Raw genomic sequence first — 21,494 nt, 5'->3', positions numbered from 1 at the left:
TTCTTTTACTAAGTCCAGTGAGATGATGGTTAGTGCTGATGTCAAAGGTTAAGACTTGAAAAAAAAATCATATTCTTGGGGCTCAAGTTAAATAGCCTGCTGTTTTGCTGAAGTCTCAGGGCTGATATTTAATTTGTCAATCCAGGAAGAAGCTGAAGGCAGACATACTCTTTAGCTGCTTTACAAAACACACACATAGACACACAGCACACAGAAAGCTCCGTTATTTTGATGACTAAGCAGTTGACTCAGAAGTAAAGGGGAGGACATGTGAGCTGTCTACTGTCTGTCCCTCAGGTTGAGCAAGGTGTCTACTTGCTCTAAAAGGCTGGGAAGCTCATGACTTTGAACAGGCTTCAAGGTCAGCTTTGCATGTGAATGGACCCCACAGGTGCCAGGACTCTTCAGACAGCCCTGGGAGGGTGTTAGCTCTCCCCCATGGGATAGCTGACTATGACAGTCACCCTCTGGGGTGACATACAAGAGCCAACCCCTTAAAACAAAACAAAACAAAACTAAACTAAACTAAACTAAACTAAACTAAACTAAACTAAACAAACCAGCAGCTCTTGGAGGACTGCCGTGATCCTGGGCGGAGTTTGTGAGTTAAGTTCAGGAAACTTTTGGAAGGGGTAAGGGCTGCTGAGGGCACAGGGGTAACACTGGACAGTTGGTGCTTCCCAGGCCTTGCCCTACTCCACTGAATCTTTCATCATCATCTCAAAGATAATGCTCTTCAGTGAACAGAGGCCTTTATTTTTAAAAAATTTATCCCTTTTGTTGCTCTTGCTTTTTATTGTTGTTGTAGTTATTGTTGTTTTTGATGTCGTCGTTGTTAGATAAGACAGAGAAATGGAGAGAGAAAGGAAGACAGAGAGGGGGAGAGAAAGATACCTGCAGACCTGCTTCACCGCTTGTGAAGTGACTCCCCTGCAGGTGGGGAGCCAGGGGCTTAAACTGGGATCCTTACGCTGGTGCTTGCGCTTTGCGCCATGTATGTTTAACCCGCTGTGCTACCACCTGGCCCCCGCTACAGTTTTTTTTTCTTTTTAAAGAAATGTTTTAAAAAATATTTACTTATTTATTTATTCCCTTTTGTTGCCCTTGTTTTTATTGTTGTAGTTATTATTGTTGTTGATGTCATTGTTGTTGTGTAGGACAGAGAGAAATGGAGAGAGGAGGGGAAGACAGAGAGGGGGAGAGAAAGACAGACATCTGCAAACCTGCTTCACCGCCTGGGAAGCGACCCCCCTACAGGTGGGGAGCCGGGGGCTTGAACCGGGATCCTTATGCAGGTCCTTGCGCTTTGTGCTTAACCTGCGGCTCCTGAACAGAGGCCTTCATGGGAAGGAAGCATGTGCAGTGGAGAGGAGACAGACTGTTTCCAGCTCTCTCTGTTCGGAAGCTCCCTGTGACCCCAACTGCCAGAGGCCAGAACTGTCAGGGCTTCAAAAACGGATTTGAGAAATGATCAGGAAGAGGAGTGCTTAGATGAAAAAGGGAAGGTCAGGTTTTTATCTGATTTTTAAAATTATCTTTATTTATTGGATAGAGACAGTCAGAAATCAAGAGAGAAGGGGGTGACAGAGAGGGAGAGAGGCAGAGACACCTGCAGCCCTGCTTCACCACTCCTGAAGCTTTCCCTTGCAGGTGGGGACCGGGACTTGAACCCGGGTCCTCGAGCACTGTGACGTGTGCGCTCAACCAGGGACGTCACCACCCAGTCCCGGAAGATCAGGTCTGAATTTGGTTGTTTCTGACAGTGTGACTCCTGGTTCAGTGACCTTCCAGGGAAGTAAGTGTCAGTCCAATGTGACTCTTCAGAGGGCCTGGGCAAGGCTGGGGTTCCACTGGAACCCCGATTTCAGATTAGCTCCTGTCCTTCATCCGTGAGTGGGGACCGTAACTGGAGTGACAGCTGCCTTGGAGGACGCAGCCACACGGGTGCTGGAGGGAGGGAGTGGACTCTGCTCCTCTGCTGGGATTAGTGGGCCCACGAGGGCGAAGTTAGCTGTGCCAGTAGTACCGGGTCATCTACACATGCAGAAGGCGGGGGCAAGACTCACGGGCAGGCCGTAGGGACCTCTGGGGCCGGGCTCCCCTGCAGCTCCTTTTTCACCCTGAAAGAGAAGGCAGACAGTTCAAGGTAGATCCAAGCACCTATGTTCACTGACCTTCTCAAGCGGCCCAAACCCCACGATTCAGGCTCTTACAGGCTCCGCTGCCAGAGAGAGAGAGAGAGAGAGAGAGAGAGAGAGGAACCAGATAGCAGCTTTTTAAAAAAAATTATTTTATTTTTATTTTCTCGTATTCTATTTATTTTTGGGTAGAAGCAGAGAGAGAGAGAAGTCGAGAGAGAAGGGGATGATAAGAGAGAGAGAAGGAGAGACACCTGCAGACTTGCTTCACCACTCATGAAGCTTCCCTCTGCAGATGGGGAGCAGGGGCTTGAACCCTGGTCCTTGTGCACTGTATGTGTGCAGTCAGCCAGGTGTGCCACCACGGTGACTCCCCCCTTTTTAACAAAATAACTTTACTGGGTGGGGAGTTTATGAATTGCAGCACATTTGTTTATACTTGTGTGAGGTTTCCTAGTTCTGCATAACATGTGTCTGCTAACTTACCCCCCCCCCCCATCAAGGACCCCAAACCCTCTCTCCCCCTCAGGCCTCCTATTCCTTCTCCTACCCAGAATCCCTTGCTTTGGTGCAGTACCTCACCCCCAGTACAACCCCCCCCCACGCTGTGTTCACCCTTTCTTTCTTTTAAAAAATATATTGATATTATCTTTATTTTTTGAACAGAGACAGCCAGAAATTGAAAGGGAAGAGGGTGGTAGGGAGGGAGAGAGAGACACCTGCAGCCCTGATTTACCACTTGAAAAGCTTTCTCCCTGCAGGTGGGGGCTGGGGACTTACACACTGTAACATGGGCACCTAACCAGGTGTGCTACCACCTGGCCTCCATCTTCTCCCTTTCTGTCTGCCAGGTTCTACCTACACGTGGAGTCATCTTTTTAAATTTAATTTAATCTAATTTTTTTAAATATTTATTTTTTAAATATTTATTTACTTATTCTCTTTTGTTTCCCTTGTTGTTTTATTGTAGTAGTTATTGATGTCTTCATTGTTGGATAGGACAGAGAGAAATGGAGAGAGGAGGGGAAGACAGAGAGGGGGAGAGAAAGATAGACACCTGCAGACCTGCTTCACCACCTGTGAAGCGACTCCCCTGCAGGTGGGGAGTCGGGGGGCTCGAACCGGGATTCTTACGCCGGTCCTTATGCTTTGTGCCATGTGCGCTTAACCCGCTGTGCTACCGCCCGACTTCCAACATGGAGTCATCTTGTACCATCTCTCTCTCTCTTAGCAATATTTATTTATTTGATAGAGAAAGAGAGAAATTGAGAAAGGAGGGGGAAAGAGAGAGAGAGAGAGAGAGAGAGAGAGACGGAAAGAGGCAGAGAGACACCTGCAGCCTTCCTTCACCACTCGTGAAGCTTTCCCCTTGCACTTGGGGACTTGAACCCAGATCCTTATGCACTGTAATGTGTGTGCTTAACCAGATGCGCCCCAACCTGTACCCATCCCTCCCAACACTTTCCCTTGTGCTTCAAGCCAAGGTGCGGCAAGGACTGAGACTTTAGAGTTTCTGTTCTAATGTCCAGGTCTTTGATGACTGGTCTTGTTCCTCCAACATTGATTCTATCGCTCCGTCATTCTCGCCCCCACCCCCGTCCCTTTTTTCTTTTCTCTCCTTCCTTTCTTTCTTTCTTCCTTTCTTTTTTTCTTTCCTTTGCTTTCTCTTTCTTTTCTTCTTTCTTTTCTCTTCTTTCTTTTTTCCTCTTTCTTTCTTTCTTCCTTTCTTTCTTTCTTTCTTTCTTTCTTTCTTTCTTTCTTTCTTTCTTTCTTTCTTTCACCTCCAGGGTTATTGTTGAGGCTCTGTGCCAGCACTTGGAATCCACTGCTCCTAAAGGCCATCTTTTCTCCATTGTTGTTGTTGGACAGGACAGAGAGAAATGGAGAGAGAAGGGGAAGACGGGGGGGGGGGGAGAGAAAGACAGACACCTGCAGACCTGCTTCACCGCCTGTGAAGCGAATAAGGATCCTTGTGCTGGTCCTTGCACTTCACACTATGTGCACTTAATCCAGTGAGCTACTGTCTAGCCCTCCCCCTGCCCTGTTTGTCCTTTTTGTTTGCATTCCCATATCTGGTCTACCACAGACTACCCTTCTTTGGAGTTAAGAGTTCCTGTAGCAGCTTTTATGGAACCCAGTTCAAAGGAGAGTGGCGAGGAAGGCAGAAGTTGGCCCTTTCTGAGCTGGGATCTGCCTGCTAGGATGCTGTTATCTATCTTTCAGAACCTGGGCCTCAAGCACAGCCTGTTTCTAGATAGCGTCTTCATGCAGATAAAGACACAGACAGGGGTGTTGAGGGGAGACACCTCAGCACCAGAACTTCTCCTGATGTACAAGGTAACATGTTTGCTCTACCAGGTGAGCCACCACTCGGCCCCTATTCTTGAGTTTTTAGACCCTGATGTGAGGGCCAAGAGACAGCTGACCTTATCACATGGGAGGCCCTGTGTTCGCACCCCAGCACCACATGGAAGTACCATGGGGCAAGGGGGAAGCTCCCCAGGTGGTGGAGCAGTGCTGCAGTGTCTCTCCTCACTCTCCGAAATAAAGAATACAAAATCTGGGGGAGATAGCATATTGGTTATACAAACAGACTCTCCTGCCTGTGGCTCCCAGATCCCAGGTTCAACCCTCTGTACCACCATAAGCCCGAGCTGAACACTGCTCTGTTATATAAATGAATAATACATAAAAATAAAAAAAGAATAAAAAATTTGACCAAGGAGTGGCAAAATTGCATATCCGTGAAACCTTGGCAGAAGAAAAAAATAAAATAGGAAAAAGAAGTAAAAAATAAAGGTAGGAACAGCTCCCTAGGAGTTGGTCTAGCTTGAAAAACCTCCACTAACAACAACAATAATAACAATAATAAACAAGGGCAACAAAAGTGGGGAAAAAAAAGAGAAATATTTCAGTGGTAGAGCATAGGTGCAGGACCTGCATGCATGAGGTTCCAAATTCTAGCCCCAGCACCATATATGCCGGAGCTGAGTGGTATTCTATTCTCAACAAAAAGGAATAAATAAATAAATAATACATAAAAAATTAATAAAAAAAAGACATCTTCAATGAAATGAATCCAATTACAAAGAAGACTGAGGCAAGAAAAAAACCTATGGGACTACATCAAATTAAAAAGCGTCCGTACAGCTAAAGAAACCAATACCCAAACAAAGAGACCCCTCACAGAACGGGAGATCTTTATATGCCATGCATCAGACAGGAGTTTAATTACCAGAATATATAAAGAGCTTGCCAAACTCAACAACAAGACAACAAAAATGGGGAGAGGACATGGACAGAATATTCACTACAGAAGAGATCCAAAAGGCCAAGAAACACATGAAAAAAATGCTCCAAGTCTTTGTCAAAATATGCAAATCAAGACCACAATGAATACAAAATTCTTCACTCCTGTGAGAATGTCATACATCAGAAAAGGTAACAGCAGCAAATGCTGGAGAGGGTGTGGGGTCAAAGGGACCCTCCTGCACTGCTGGTGAGAATGTAAATTGGTCCAGCCTCTGTGGAGAACAGCCTGGAGAACTCTCAGAAGGCTAGAAGTGGACCTACCCTATGACCCTGTAATTCCTCTCCTAGGGATAGATCCTAAGGAACCTAACACACCCATCCAAAAATATCTGTGTATACCTAAGTTCACAGTAGCACAATTTGTAATATCCAAAACCTGGAAGCAACTGAGGTGTCCAACAACAGATGAGTGGCTGAGCAAGTTGTGGTCTATATACACAATGGAATACTACTCAGCTATTAAAAATGGCAACTTCATCATTTTCAGCCCATCCTGGATGGAGCTTGAAGAAATTATGTTCAGTGAAATAAGTCAGAAACAGAAGGATGAACATAGGATGATCTCACTCTCAGGCAGAAGTTGAAAAACAAGGTCAGAAGAGAAAACACAAGTAGAACCTGAACTGGAGTTGGCATATTGCACTAAAGTAAAAGACTCTGGTGTGTGTGTGTGTGTGTGTGTGTGTGTGTGTGTGAGAGGGGAGAATACAGGTCCAAAAAAGGATGACAGAGGACCTAGTGGGGTTGTATTGTTATATGGAGAACTGGGAAGTGTTATGCATGTACAAACTATTGTACCTACTGTTGAATGCGAAACATTAATTCCTCAATAAAGGAATTTAAAAAAAAAAGAAAAGAAAAACCTCCACTGACTGTTTAGACATCCTTCTTCCTTTTTCCTCCTGACTGAGCAGCCCAGCTTCAGTTTGTTTTGAAAATGAATCGACCAGGGCTTATTGGAATTAAACTGTCACGGAAACATGCTCATGTGTGGCACTCCTCTTTGAGAATCGCATGCCCCCCCCCCCCACCACTGATGATTCCATCTTCCTGCTTCAGAGGTGGACGGACATGTGACCCAGGTTTAGCTAACGAGGGTGCTGGGGAAGCCGGCTGGGCAGCTCTGGGGAAGATGTCTTCTCTGCTCAGCACTGTACACCGAAGAGATGTCTCTCTGCCTGTGTCCTCTGGGCTGTTTTGTTGCGCGTGGCGGGGGTGGGGGGCTGGGGCCACTGTTACCAGTTTGCCGTGCGTGGGAGAGAAAGCTGGCAGGTGGACAGGCCCACAGGCAAAGTCTCACGTCTCTCCCTGGGATGTTTGATTCTATCAAAGAGTTTATTTCTCGGTGCTTTGGGCTATACCAAGCTGGGCTCCTTGTCCCTCAGAGTCCAGAGCACTCTAAGGATCCCAGCTTGAAAACTTTTTGGAGAGAGCGGGGCGGAGCCAAGTTGGTGACTTGGAGACAACAGCTGGTGTGAGCTCCAAAAAGAAGCAGCTTTCAACCTGGGATTCTCTGGAGAGGCCACTAAGTTCTAGATGCTACCATAATGCCACCTGGGCTTTCCTGGACAGATGACCCCATCAATGTGTCCTGGAGACCCGCTTTGCCAGAGCTCTGCCCCACTAGGGAAAGAAAGAGACAGGCTGGGAGTATGGATCCATCTGTCAACACCCATGTTCAGTGGGGAAGCAATTACAGAAGCCAGACCTCCCACCTTCTGCATCCCATAATGACCCTGGGTCCATACTCCCAGAGGGATAAAGAATAGGAAAGCTATCAGGAGAGAGGATGGGATATGGAGTTCTGGTGGTGGGAATTGTACCTCTCTTATCCTATGGTTTTTGTCAGTGTTTCCTTTTTAAAATATTTGTTTATTTATTCCCTTTTGTTGCACTTGTTGTTTCATTATTGTAGTTACTGATGTCACTGTTGGATAGGACAGAGAGAAATGGAGAGAGAGGGAGAGAAAGACAGACACCTGCAGACCTGCTTCACCGCCTGTGAAGTGACTCCCCTGCAGGTGGGGAGGCAGGGGCTCGACAGTTTCCTTTTTTATAAATAAAAACTAAAAAAAAAAAAAAAGCTTTTTTTGGAGAAATGTTAACCCAGGATTGTTGGCTCCTGGGCCAAGTAATTCCCAGAGCTTTCAGATTTCTTAAACACACTCACTTTACAGAATCCCAGTAGGTACAGGCCCAGATGAAGAGGGGACTGGAGGTAGAGACCTCAGGTATGTGGTGGGCCCAAGAGCTAATGGTGGTGGTATACTTGGCCCATTTCTGCATTAACAGTTTTCCCACAAACTGGGATTCTCTTGAGCTGGTTCATCCAGACTCTGCTAGGCACGTCAACATGGAGGAACTATTCTAACGTGGCTCCCTTTTCTGATCCGTACTTCTTTTTTTTAAAAATTTTTAAAAAAAAATTATTTATTTTTATTAGTGATTTGATATTGATTGACAAAATAATAGGGGTATAATTCCATATAGTTCCCACCACCAGAGATCTGCGTCTTATCCCCTCCATTGGAATCACACTCAGCTCTGGAACGGAGGGACCCTTGGAGAAAAAGCTGACATCCGATCTGGTGAAGAGGGTGAGTTTGCATAGTTTAAGTCAGGTGGTGAGTAGCACCAAGTGCGACACAGGGGCTTAGCCTGGATGCCAACCCTCTTCATTTCATTTGCTTTCCTGGCTAATCTCCTCTCAGCAAGGAGACCTGATATCCTTGTGACATTGTGGTGCTAACGGAAGTAGCAGCTGATTCACCAAACGGTAAACCCTCTTGAGCCCTGGGGAGATTGGCAGCTCCATTTTTAGACCATGGGCTCAATCTCTGGATGCAATGTTGTGGTTTTGACAGCAGTGTGGGGCTCTTAGCTTGTACATATTATTATTATTATTATTATTATTATTATTATTATTATTATTATTATTATTTTGCCTCCAGGGTTATTGCTGGGACTCGGTGCCTACACCATGAATCCACTGCTCCTGGAGGCCATTTTTCCCCCCATTTGTTGCCCTTGTCGTTGTAGCCTTGTGGTTATTATTGTTGTCGTTGATGTTGTTCATTGTTGGATAGGACAGAGAGAAATGGAGAGAGGAGGGGAAGACAGAGAGGGGGAGAGAAAGACAGACACCTGCAGACCTGCTTCACTAAAAGCACAAGGACTAGCACAAGGATCCTTGTACATACTGTTCATTAAGATGATCCTTGTAAGTCATTGGTTTCATCTTGGAGAAGGGCAACTGCAGGTACAGATGAAGATGACTGATTCCTTTTGGACTCATGTATTTCTAGAATATTCCCAAGAATATAAAGCCCGCCTTCTTGATCATCGCATGCACAAGCTGTACTTCTTCACGCCCTTTGGTTTCATTCTTAGGTTTCTTATTTATTTATTTATTTTTTGTTTTGTTTTATTTATGTTATCTGTTATTTTTTTTTTCCCAGCATTTGTGATTGCACCACTATGGGATACTATTTCTTTGACACAGACAAAGAGAGAAGAGAGACACCATGATGTTAGAGCTTCCTCTAGTTCCTTAGCACCTCCAGATGGTACTGGGGCTGAAACCTGGGCAACCGTCATAACGAAGTTACCCATTTGAGCTATCTTTCCACTCAGGTTACTTCTTGCAAATATATCTTCCTTATGGGCTGAGAAAGAAGGGCCTGAGTTATTTACTTTAGCTATGTAAATATATGCTTTTCAAAAATTTTATTTTTATTAAGGCAGCCATATTCCCTTCATGTTAGCCCTCTGAGTTGACCTGAATATGGTGTCTATTCTCATTTATTATTAGAAGGCCATTTGTTCCTTCTGGAAAAACGAACAGGGTATCTATTTCTCCCCCTCCCCTTTACTTAGAGTGTAAACTCTTCTAGATCAAGAAAAATGGCTGCTTCTCTTGTTATGTAAGTCATAATAGCATTACACACTAATTCAAAGGGACACATGTACTCCTGTCTTCATAGCTGCATGATTCGCAACAGCCAAGGAGCGGAAGTAGCCTGAATGCTCACTGACAGATGACTGGCTAAAGAAGTTATGGGAGGGGGCCGGGTGGTGGTGCATCTGATTGAGTGCATATGTTACAATGTGCAAGGACCTGGGTTTGAGCCCCCGGTCCCCACCTGCAGGGGGAAAGTTTTGTGAGTGGTGAAGCAGTGTTGCAGGTATCTCTCTGTTTCTCTCCCTCTCTGTCTCCCCTTCCGTCTTAAATTCTGGCTGTCTCTAACCAATAAATAAATAAAGATAAAAAGATAGTTAAAAGGGAGTCGGGCGGTAGCATAGTGGGTTAAGCACAGGTGGTGCAAAGCGCAAGGACAGGCGTTAAGGATCCCAGTTCAAGCCCCCAGCTCCTCACCTGCAGAGGCGTCGCTTCACAAGCGGTGAAGCAGGTCTGCAGTTATCTTTCTCTCCCCCTCTCTGTTTTCCCTCTCTCCCTCCATTTCTCTCTGTCCTATCCAACAATGACAACAATAATAACTGCAACAATAAAACAACTAAGGGCAACAAAAGGGAATAAATAAATAAATATTAAAAAATAGTAAAAAAAGAAGCTATGGGATATATATATATATGTTTATATATATGCAAATATATCTTCCTTTTGGGTTGAGAAAGAATATATATATATTATTTTGCAATAAAAAAAGACGATGTTGCATTTTGGGGGACAAAATGGATGGAACTGAAGGCTCCAAAAGCAGGCAACTTTGCAAAGACTTGTGAGAAGTGTTGTGGTGATCTCTGAGAGGCAGGAGGGTAGGGACACAGAGCTCTGGTGCTGGGCACAGTGTGGAACTAGACCCTATCACCTTGCAATCTTGGAACCCACTATTAGTCACAAATAGAAAATGGAACAGTAAAATAAATAAACAACATTATGGTCACAGTAAAAAAAAAATTGTGTGGGAGTCGGGCGGTAGCACAGCAGGTTAAGCGCACGTGGCGCAAAGTGCAAGGACCAGAGTGCAAGGACCAGCTTAGGGATCCCGGTTGGAGCCCCTGGCTCCCCACCTGCAGGGGAGTCGCTTCACAGGAGGTGAAGCAGGTCTGCAGGTGTCTGTCTTTCTTTCTCCCCTCTCTGTCTTCCCCTCCTCTCTCCATTCCTCTCTGTCCTATCCAACAACAACGGCAGCAATAAACAACAGCAATCATAACAACAACAACAACAAAAATTGGGATGGCACTATTCAGTTTACTGGAGCCAATTAGCAAAATAGACAATAGATAAGTGGGAGAATTTCTATCCAGCGGAGGTGTGTTATGTGTTTTCTTCATTGTAACACTGAAGATAGATGAACTGAATAACTTACTGAAGGCTCAGCTCGCCAAAATGTATCAGGACAGTGGTTCTCAGTTTGAAAGCAAATCATCCCCAGACCGATGAAAATCTGTCCAGTTTTCAACCCCCCCCCAACACTTTGAAGGCCTCACAGTTCAGAGACTTTCTGGACTGGAAGCAGACTGTGCTCATAGTTCCATTCTGACACACGCAAGCACTTCACAAGTTTCCCAAGGTGAGGAAAAGAAAAAGTGAGAGAAACCCGGAGGAGGAGGGAGAGAACTCTGTTTCAGACAGAGGAGCAGCTGCTGAAGCTGTGGTACATTTTTTGGTGTCAGATATTCATCTTCCTGTTGAATGTCTCTGCCCACACCTCCCCCAGCCCAGCCCAGCCCAGCCCCAAGGATATGGAGACAGGGCCTAGCAATACAGAGGTTAGTGAAAGGGCTTTTTTTTTTTTTTTTTTTTTTTGCTTTATAATGCACTGAAATGATTTCCTTATGGTTAAAGAAAGCCACGTTATTATTTTGCTTTTTTTTTTTTTTTAAAGGGAGTATGTAACTAACTGTAAGGAGAAGAACTAGGCTTTGTGATTTTCTTTTTTTTTTTTTTTAAATTCATAACCAACTCTGAATGAATACAGTAGCTTTACAGAGAAGATTATCAACCAGAATACCTAGTCCTGGAAACCTCAGTCCTCCTGACCTCAACTTTCTGGATTAGGGCCAAATGGAAATATCTTCCTTATGGGTTGAGAAAGCAGGGCTTGAGTCATTTACTTTAGCTAAGTCAATGTGTGCTTTTAAATTTTTTTCTCATTAAGGCAGCCATATTCCCTTTTAATACTTTGTTGTGCTGTTTCTTTGTGTTAGCACTCTGAGTAGACCTTAATATGGTGTCTATTCTCACTTCTTAGTAGAAGGCCATTTGTTCCTTTCTGAAAAAGTGAGCAGTTTGTTGAAATAAAATGGGAAAGACACAATTAGTGTTTTCTTTAGAATGTCAAAGTCAGGGGCTGAGCAGTAGCGCAGCGGGTTAAGCACACGCGCCAAGCGCAAGGACTGGCATAAGGCATAAGGATCCTGGTTCGAGCCCCCAACTCCCCACCTGCAGGGGAGTCGCTTCACAGGCGGTGAAGCAGGTCTGCAGGTGTCTGTCTTTCTCTCCCCATCTCTGTCTTCCCCTCCTCCCTCCATTTCTCTCTGTCCTATCCAACAATGACATCAATAGCAACAACAATGATAATTACAACAATAAAAAAAATCTTAAAAAAAAAAGAATGTCAAAGTCACTTCAGGAACCACTTACTCTTTCTCCTTTGGGACCTGCAGGGCCATGGGGTCCCATGGCACCATCTGTACCCTAAAAGAGAAGATAAAAATAAGACAATATGAGATGTGTTTCAAGGGTAGCCCGAAAAGCAGTTATAATTTACGCAGCATTTTCCCTGGGCAAATGATGCCTTAAAGTGTTAGCACGACAAGTGTTAGCACGACTCCTCTCAGAGTGCTTTCTTTATTCGTGATTCTTTCAGGCCAGTAGTTTTTAAGAAGCTCAGGCAAAAGGGAAGAATTATATAACTGCACATTTCAATTGAAGGACAGATAGAATGGGCTATATCAACATTGAATTTTTTTTGTTTCTTTCCTGACTAAATGGAACATCTTTGCTTTACTCTCATACTGAAAAAAAAAAAAAGACAATGTTTGGAAGCCTAGTTTTCCACTGCTGAAGAGACTTAAACGGTCATACAAGTGGGGGGAAAAACATTCAAAAAGTGAAAACAGTGTTTCCAACAAACTCTAGCTCTGCTGGGAGTAGCAGAGGACTAGGAGGAAAAGATTTCTTATCGGGTCTCTTCAGTGTCCAAAAGCACTGGCTTCACAAGCCTCAAACAGGTGAATTTGACTGGACAATGCAACTAGACACAGAAACACTAAGGTCTCATGAAAACTTAGGACTCAGGTGGGGCGGTAGTGCAGTGGGTTAAACGAAGTGCAAGGACCGGCACAAGGATCCCGGTTCGAGCCCCCGGTTCCCTACCTGCAGGGGAGTTGCTTCACAAGTGGCGAAGCAGGTCTGCAGGTGTCTGTCTTTCTCTCCCCCCTCTGTCTTCCCCTCCTCTCTCCATTTCTCTCTGTCTTATCCAACAACAACAATGACACCAATAATAATAATAACCACAACAACAATAAAAAAACAAGGGCAACAAAAAGGGAAAAAGCCTCCAGGAGCAGGAACAGTGGATTTGTGGTGCAGACACTGAGCCCCAGTGATAACCCTGAAGGCAAAAAAAGAAAACTTAGGACTCCTTGAAGCAGGGCTTTAAACCTAAAGTGCTTGGAATTTCCTTTGGATCCTAAAGAAAGAAGCAAGGACTTCAAGTTTATTCATTCATTTACTTGAAGACTACTCTTCAATGATTTTGTAAATGATTTATTATAATACTTTCCAATGTAGGAACTATTCCAGCACAATTTTTATAGATAGCCTTGTCCATGGGCTTCTCTGGTTTATTCTATCAGAGTCTTGTGATATGAAAGAAAAAGCCAGGGTTTTCAGCTTATTCTAATGATGGTGAAATCTCATCAACTTGTTTTTCTCTTCCTGCCTGAACTCAATGTTCATCTCCAGAACACCTCTGACTATCTGTGGCTTAAATATAAGAGACAGAGCTATTACGAACCAGAGTTAAGACACACACACACACACACACACACACACACACACACGCACGCATGCACACACACACGCACACGCACACACAGAAACAGAAGACAAACAAGTCATTTTGATGCACAGAGATTTGGAAGTTAGTTCCTAGAAAATGTGGCATTTTTCAAGGTGAACTTAGACATAAAAGAAAAAGTAAATCACAACAAATCTGCATGAGTTGAATCTCTTCTGAGGCTTTGCTCAGAATATCACAGGTACTGTCTACTGGTGATGGAATAACCTAAGAGTGGGAAGCCAGTTGGACAGGTCGGGCTGCCCACTCAGCAAGTTGCCCAGACTGGGCCGCAGGCCGCAGAAAGACATCCTGCAGATCCCGCTTGTGACCTGTATCCCACCGAGACTTGGCAGATGAGCCGTGCTCTTTTCCTGCCGGTCTCTGCTGACTTGCCCTCACTGCAGCCCAGTGGTCACAGAGGTCCCGATGAAGGGGCACAGGGCCTGTTCCCGGAAGCACAGAATTCACAGTCACGGAACATGTTGGAGCAAGTTGAGGGGACTGACTCACCCGGGATCCTGGCTTCCCGTCTAAGCCAGATGCTCCCTGTGTGATTGGGTTGGTGGCAGGGTTGGCGGGTATCACACGGATGACAAGAACAGATTAGTATGAGGCACCGATGCACAAATGTAACACTTCCAACAACAATAATACACAGTCCCAGAGGCTGGGATGGATACAGCATTGTTACACATTGTTAGTTATATAAATTAAAAAAAACATTAATAAATAAAAAATGAAACATCGTTACACATTGTTAGTTAAATAAAATACAATAAAAACCACAGACAACAAAACACATGACAATCAACACGCTGCAGATGAAGTTCTTTTACCGACATTTCTGTTAGATGAATTTTCATTTAGAAATCAGGTTTAGGAGGCGGAGAAAAGGAGAACTGAAGGAGTTACAGGTAATACTCATGGGTTGCTAGTTTCCATATAATAATTTAATTTTCTTTAAGTTAAGACTGTCCTGTTCAGACTATCTTGCTTTTGGATCAGGAGGTAAAACAAATAATGGTCCTTTTCTTAAAAAAGGGCTCAATATAAAAGCCCACTGAAGTTAGATTTCAGGGAAGAAGACAAGAGCTTAAGTTCCGCTTTTATGAAAAAAAACAAATGCAGTTTCCATAGTAAACTTTCAGTGTTGTTCTGTGTTCGCCCTCATTACGACTAGGGGGCGCTCTAAGACAGGAGAAAGCAAAAAAAAAAAAACCAAAAAAAAAACCCAAAAAACCAAAAAACCGGTCAGTCTCAACAGAAAGTAACTCAAATCACATAATTTTTATAAAGTCGGAATGAGAAATGCTTAAAAATGTTTTTTTAATTAAATAAATGTTGATCTCAGGCGATGCATATTTTCTTTAATTTGAACCTTAGGCTCTGTGGAGTGTGTGACTAAAAGGTGACTTTCCAATGCATCTTTCAAGCATAGGCACAATTACTTCTTGAACTAGCTTTTATATCTCAAAAATTTACTGGTAGTCCTTTAAAAATATCGTCAGGGAGTCGGGCGGTAGCGCAGTGGGTTAAGTGCATGTGGTGCAAAGCACAAGGACCGGCATAAGAAGTCCGGTTCGAGCCCCGGCTCCCCACCTGCAGGGGAGTCGCTTTACAGGCGGTGAAGCAGGTCTGCAGGTGTCTGTCTTTCTCTCCCCCTCTCTGTCCCTCCTCTCTCCATTTATCTCTGTCCTATCCAACAACGACAACATAAATAACAACAACAACTACTACAACAATAAAACAACAAAGGCAACAAAAGGGAATAAATATTTTAAAAAATTAAAAAAATATCAACAGTGTGGAGGAATACTTGATAAGATATCTTCCTGGCAAAGCTGTAAAACTATTCCCCTAGGAAGTCAGGCAACAGGTCAAGCACACGTGGTGCAAAGTGCCCCGCATAAGGATTCCGGTTTCAGCTTGGGCTCCCCAACTGCAGGGGAGTTGCTTCACAGGCGGTGAAGAAGGTCTGCAGGTGTCTGTCTTTCTCTCCCCCTCTCTGTCTTCCCCTCCTCTCTCTACTTTTCTCTGCACTAACAACGACAACATCAATAACAACAATAAAACAACAAGGGCAACAAAAGGAATAAATAAAATATTTTTTAAAAAACCTATTTCCCTATTCTATGCCTCAGATGTAGTTAATACTTTTAAATGGGGGAAAATAGATTCCAGCTGCAAACCCTAGCAATCATGCTATGCTGTATATGTTTGGGGTACTCATAGTTTTTTTTTTTTAAATATATCTTACTGATTTTATTAGAGAGAGAGGGATAGAGGGAAGAGGAGGGGGAGGGGGAGAGAGAAGTACAGAGAAAAAGAGAGAGAGAGAGAGAGAGAGAGAGAGAGAGAGACCAAAGCCCTTCTCAGGTCTGGCTGATGGTGGTACTGGGGATTGAACCTGGGACTTCAGAGCCTCAGGCATAAAAAGTCTTTTGCAGAACCAGGATGCTGTCTACCCCAGCCCAGGTACTCTTACTTTTTTCAATACAGTCCCTTCTGTATAGTCCTAATGGAAGTCATACCATAACAGCAGAATAATCTTTAGTTAGTAGCAATCACATCTTGAGACAAAAAGGTGTGTGCTGTTGTTAGTTTGCTTTAATGCTGGTGTGTGTAGAGCTTTAGGTTAAATGTTGCAGAAAGAGCTACCTACCATCGCACGAAATCTGAAATGAGAGCAGACTTTGAAGAAGTCAGAGGGTTTTAATAAAAGAGAAGTCCAACCTTCTTTTTGTCTTTTGACACTTTTCAGAATCCCCACTGCTATTACATTTTAAAACAAATTGGAGATGATCTTTTTTTTGTTTTCCTTCTAGTAATATACATGTACTTGGAATGTCAATTAGTGACTCACACATCTTATAGAGGCCAAGTGTCCATGAGCCATCGATCAAATTGATGCGATTTAAAATCCTAGCCAATAATTAAAAACAACACAAAACTTTTTTTTTTTTTTTTTTTTTTTTAGCTGTTGTGGAAAGAAGATTGACTGAAAGTGCACGAGAGGTGAAAATCCCCCTCAGTTAAAAATAAAGTAAAAACAAACAAAAAAACCCAACTCTGCACATTTGTCAAATACCTTTCCATCCTATCCACTACAGCCTCAAGAAATTTTGGAGACAGAGAGCTCTGGGCAGGCAAACAGCCCCTAGGGCCATGCTGACAGGCCAGTGGAAGAGGCCACAGCTGAGCTCATGCCAGCAATAATGCCACACTGCAGAACTGCCACCAGCAGAGGCTTACAGTTCTTGGTATTATGGGAGGGAAAACAAAAAGAAAAAACGGAAGAAAGATTTATTTCAGACTGCACTCAAAAGTGGGAGAAACAATGGAGGAGGAATTTTTCTATCCCTTTTGTCAAGGGAAGGGGGATGAGAGAACCGTCACCTTCCAAAAGGAATGTTGGCATGCAGGTCATGGAAGAGAGACTCAAACACTCCCGGCACTGTTGATCTTCCTCTGACACTAAGCAGACCGAGCAGAGGAAACGGGAGTGGACTGAGTTCTGCATTAACATGTTTCCCAGTGACAGAACCCTCAATCTCAAGAGAGGCACTGAGTAACCCAGAACTGGGACCGAGGAGGGGGGTGGGGTGGAGAAAGGAAAGAGTCTAAGACTGGTACCGAAATGGAAAGTTTTCTTTACTTACTGGAAGACCAAGAGGTCCTCTGTCACCCTTTTGACCTGGTTCACCCTTCAGTCCTTTAACACCATTTAACCCTGGGTCGCCCTAGATGCAAAAGCAAATGCTGACATTTTTTTTTCTTTTCTTTTTCTGTTTGGTTGCTATCATGAGTGTTTCAAGTGAGACAGAAAAGAAGCAGTCTCGGGAAAGGCTACAGATTCCAGTCCCAGGTGACAGCAGAGTCAGGTGAGAACCGCCATACAAAAGGGAACCAATAAGATCAATGAACTGAAATCGACAGCTCATATTCTGGGAAGGAAAACTCCCAAGAAAGTGCTCTGCTTATTATCAAAACCCAAAGGCCTGAGTTCCTGAACACAGGAGTTTTTTTTTTTTTTTTAATTTATGGGGAAGAAACTAGTGTTGGACTGCATTGTTCTGAGTGAGCCAAACAGATCAGATGATCCAAAGTAGAGGATGCCGAGAGAGGCTCTGGAGGAAAAACAAAACAAAACAAAACCCACTCTGCTGGGCTAGGAAACTGGAATATGCAGAGAAGAGTTACTCACAGATACTTTAAGCCTTTAAGTATTTTGCTCAGGGAGCAAGCTCAACACGGAACAGCTGATGTTTGAAGTGATGCCATTTTTTGTGTCCTCATCCACTGACGGTGCCAAAGTCAGGTCCCTTCATGGATTAATCAGTAGAACAGACAACAAATAGTCCATCCCAGAAGGGACTGTGTGCCGTGCAAAGAATTTCAGGGTAGCTTTGCAAACTGTCTGTTTGCTTTAGTGCTTGTCAAAAGGAGCTATGAATCTACCCTGAGGTGATATTATGAAAGCCCTTGCCTAAAAACATGATAGATTCTCTTGAAAAATTATTCTAAGGATAAATTACACTTATTTTCTGTCAGTGGCAGTCTATTTGATAAGAGTTCTGACCCATTTTGAACTTTTAGGGACAGACATAAATTTCATCTGGAAAATCTTGACAGACTTGTAGAAGAACGGTGACTTTAGACCCAGGCCTTTTATAGTCTTACTGTGTGTGGAGAGATTTTTGTGTAAAACAAAACAAAACAAAACACAGAAGGTATTATTAACCTGGGAAATGTACTCCTTCTTGTGGCAGGTGACAATCAGTGTGACCTTTATTAAGAGTGCAGGACCTCACCCTGGCTGGAATAGCAAAAGGATGAGTATTTAAATTTTTTTTTAAAAAATATATTTATTTATTTATTGGATAGAGACACTCAGAAATCAAAAGGGAAGGGGGTCATAGAGAGGGAGGGAGAGACAGATACATACTTATATCCCTGCTCCACCACTCATGAAGTATTTCCCTACAGGTAGGGGCCAGGGGCTTGAACCTGGGTCCTTGTGCATTAAGTAATGTGTTTGCTTAACCAGGTGTGTCACTGCCTGGCCCCTTAAGAGGGGTATTTTTGACTAAGTCACCTTACTGATGCTTCTCTTTAGGATCACAAAGTAAAGGATGCATTGACAGAACTCAGTGGACTTTGGGGGTAGAGGAGTTAGGATGCTCTCAGCACTGCCATGCTAGGAAGTCCAAATGTGCTCTGGTGGGTGAAGCATGATGCTGGAAGGCCACCCCAGCAGAACCATGGGTAGACTCTATATTCAACTTCAGACATCTGGTCTACACTTGAGATCCATGATGCTGCTTGTATGGCAACTTTCAGCCAGTGGTCTTGGGATGGTGAGCCAGTGAGGAATGAGGCGTTGCTAGGTGTGACTTGGGTTCATGAAACAACTAAATCCACTGGCCAATGAGACAGAATTTTGACTCCAGACCACGTTCTAGTCTCAGGTCAGTCATTTGACTCTCATTGTAATAAGCCAGTGATATTTATAGCCCAGATGTCCTGGACCTATAGTTCATAACCTATGAAGCCAAAGATGGAGAACTCATAGAGATAATCTGAGAGGTCTTTTCAACTTTGGGTTATTGCTGGGGCTCGGTACTGGCATTAGGAATCCATTGCTCCTGGTGACCATTTTTTTTTTGGATAGAATAGAGAGAAATTGAGAGAGGAGGTGAAGACAGAGAGGGAGAGAGACAGACACCTGAAGACCTGCTTCACCACTTGTGACCCCCCTGCAGGTGGGGAGCCGGGGCTTGAACCCGGATCCTTGCGCCAGTCCTTGTGTTTCGTACTATGTGCGCTTAACATGGTCTAGGATTCCTGTCATAACTGGCATGACGTGTAGGCAAAACAAATCATTTCAGTAACAAAAAGGGGCTGGGGCATCTGTCTCTTCAGATATGATGGTGATTAGGCTTTGGAGTCACCTGTGTAATCAGATGCAGTCTGGGTGACGGGAGCCTGAATCACCAGGGAACTGGTTTTTTAATGACATCTGGAGACCCAAGGAGAAGCCAAGTGTGTAAGCCATCAATTCGGGTCCAGAGTGGAGACAAAAGTCCAGTGAGGTAATATATCACCAGCACCACAAGGCCAGTAGATGGGGCTCTCTCTTCACCCCTAGCATGTTTTGGAAACGCTGTCACTCGGCCTTACGAAAAGTTTGGGGTTCTTCCTAAGAAGTGTCAAGAGGTATGTGTTCCCACCCAGACCCTGAATAAGAACCAGACTCCCTTTGGAACCCGAAAACTTGGGGGCCCAGCAGGGAGTCAGCCTCCTGAGGACAGGGTGGTTCACCCTCCATGCTATCTCATTCCTAGTGCTAGCACTGTGTGCATGTGTTTGTTCCTTAACTGCACCTTTAAAATATTTTTATTAATTTATGATTTGATAGAGGCAGAGAGAAATTGAGAGGGGAGAGGGAGATACAGAGGGACAGAGATAGAGAGACACCTGCAGCCCTGCTTTACAACTCATGAAGCTTCTCTCCTGCAGGTGGGGACCAGGAACTTGAACCTGGGTCCTTGTGCACTGTGAGGTGTGCACTCAACCAGGTGAGCCACCACCTGGCCCAATTGCACCCCTTCTGACTGTACTGACTCACTGCTCACAAGCTTCCAAAAGTCCTTGAACCTTTGGCTGAGCAGCCTTGTAGACTAGCTAGAATGTCCTGTTCAGAGCTAAGCATCCTGTCTCAGGACAACAATGGCCACAGACATTTATCAAGCACTTGCCAACAAGGGCGCTGGCTGTTCTTCTGTGTTTCATACTCCTACCTCATTCACTCAGGAGCCGAGTTATCCCCAAGAGTAAGTGAAGGGTCAGAGAGGATGAGAGGCCTGTCCTCAGAGACAGCCTGCCAGCAGCAAAGCTGAGATGAGAACACAGTTCCTCACCACCAATGTCCCTGGAAGAAGGACGCTTTTCATCCTCCAGGATGTCCTCTGGGGTTGCACAGAGGCAGGGTAGATGGGGACACAGACCTTTGGTGATGGGCACAGTGAAAAATAAATAAACTTAAAATAAAAAACAATTTGGTAGACTTGGGGGGCAGGTGGCGGTGCACTTGGTTAAGTGCATGCATTACAGTGCACAAGGACCTGGGTTCAAGCCTCTGGTCCCCACCTGTAGGGGGACAGCTTCACGAGTGGTGAAACAGGGCTGCAGGTGTGTCTCTGTCTCTCTCCCTCTCTATCTCCCCTTCCCCTCTCAATTTCTCTGTCTCCATCCAATAATATAATAATAATAAAGAAATGGGGGGGGGGGTCAGGTGGTAGCACAGCAGGTTAAGCGCAGGTGGCGCTAAGCGCAAGGACCGGCATAAGGATCCTGGTTTGAGCCCCCGGCTCCCCACCTGCAGGGGAGTCGCTTCACAGGCGGTGAAGCAGGTCTGCAGGTGTCTGTCTTTCTCTCCCCCTCTCTGTCTTCCCCTCCCTCTCTCCATTTCTCTCTGTCCTATCCAACAACAATAATAATAATAACCCCAACAATGATTAATAATAATAAAAAAAAACAGAAAAAAACAACCAAGGCAACAAAAGGGGGGACAACAATAGCTTCCAGGAGCAGTGGATTTATGGTGCAGGCACCGAGCCCCAGGAATAACCCTGGAGGCAAAAACAAAAAAAAAAAAAAAAGAGGAGAAAAGAAATGGCAGGTTGGTGAAACACTGGGCTGTCAGCAAAGCCATGACGCAGTTCTCTGTGCAGAAAGACACCGTGACCTTGCCAAAGCCTCACAGCTCACTGGCATTACTGGCACGGCGCACTGCTTTGCTGCGTGTAGGGACCCAAGTTCAAGCGTGACCCCCACGGCGGTGAAGGAAGCTATGGTGCAGCTGTGTCTTTCTTTCTACTTCTCTACCTCTGTCTTTTCTCCCTCCACCCGTGGGTGAGAGGAGAAGTTTTCCCAACGTTGTCAACAACTGCAATATACACCCCTAACACCAACAAAACACAACACAACAAAACAAAACAAACAAAACAAGAAC

The 21,494-nt window shown here is 44.5% G+C and overlaps 1 protein-coding gene across 1 annotated transcript in view; it reads right to left on the bottom strand.

Moving 5' to 3' along the window:
* Positions 1-21,494, bottom strand: part of COL25A1 (collagen type XXV alpha 1 chain) — a 234,056-nt gene that overhangs the window by 20,739 nt on the left and 191,823 nt on the right. Inside the window, exons 33-36 of the mRNA XM_060172381.1 lie at positions 17,140-17,220; positions 13,991-14,026; positions 12,058-12,111; positions 2,067-2,120 (exon numbers count right to left, since the gene is read on the bottom strand). Of these exons, the coding sequence (XP_060028364.1) occupies positions 2,067-2,120; positions 12,058-12,111; positions 13,991-14,026; positions 17,140-17,220 (225 nt within the window). The remainder of the gene's footprint in view (positions 1-2,066; positions 2,121-12,057; positions 12,112-13,990; positions 14,027-17,139; positions 17,221-21,494) is intronic.

Source organism: Erinaceus europaeus, chromosome 2 (genome assembly GCF_950295315.1).
Source record: "Erinaceus europaeus chromosome 2, mEriEur2.1, whole genome shotgun sequence".
Classification (NCBI taxonomy): Eukaryota; Metazoa; Chordata; class Mammalia; order Eulipotyphla; family Erinaceidae; genus Erinaceus; species Erinaceus europaeus.
This window is presented reverse-complemented; position numbering and strand designations above follow the sequence as displayed.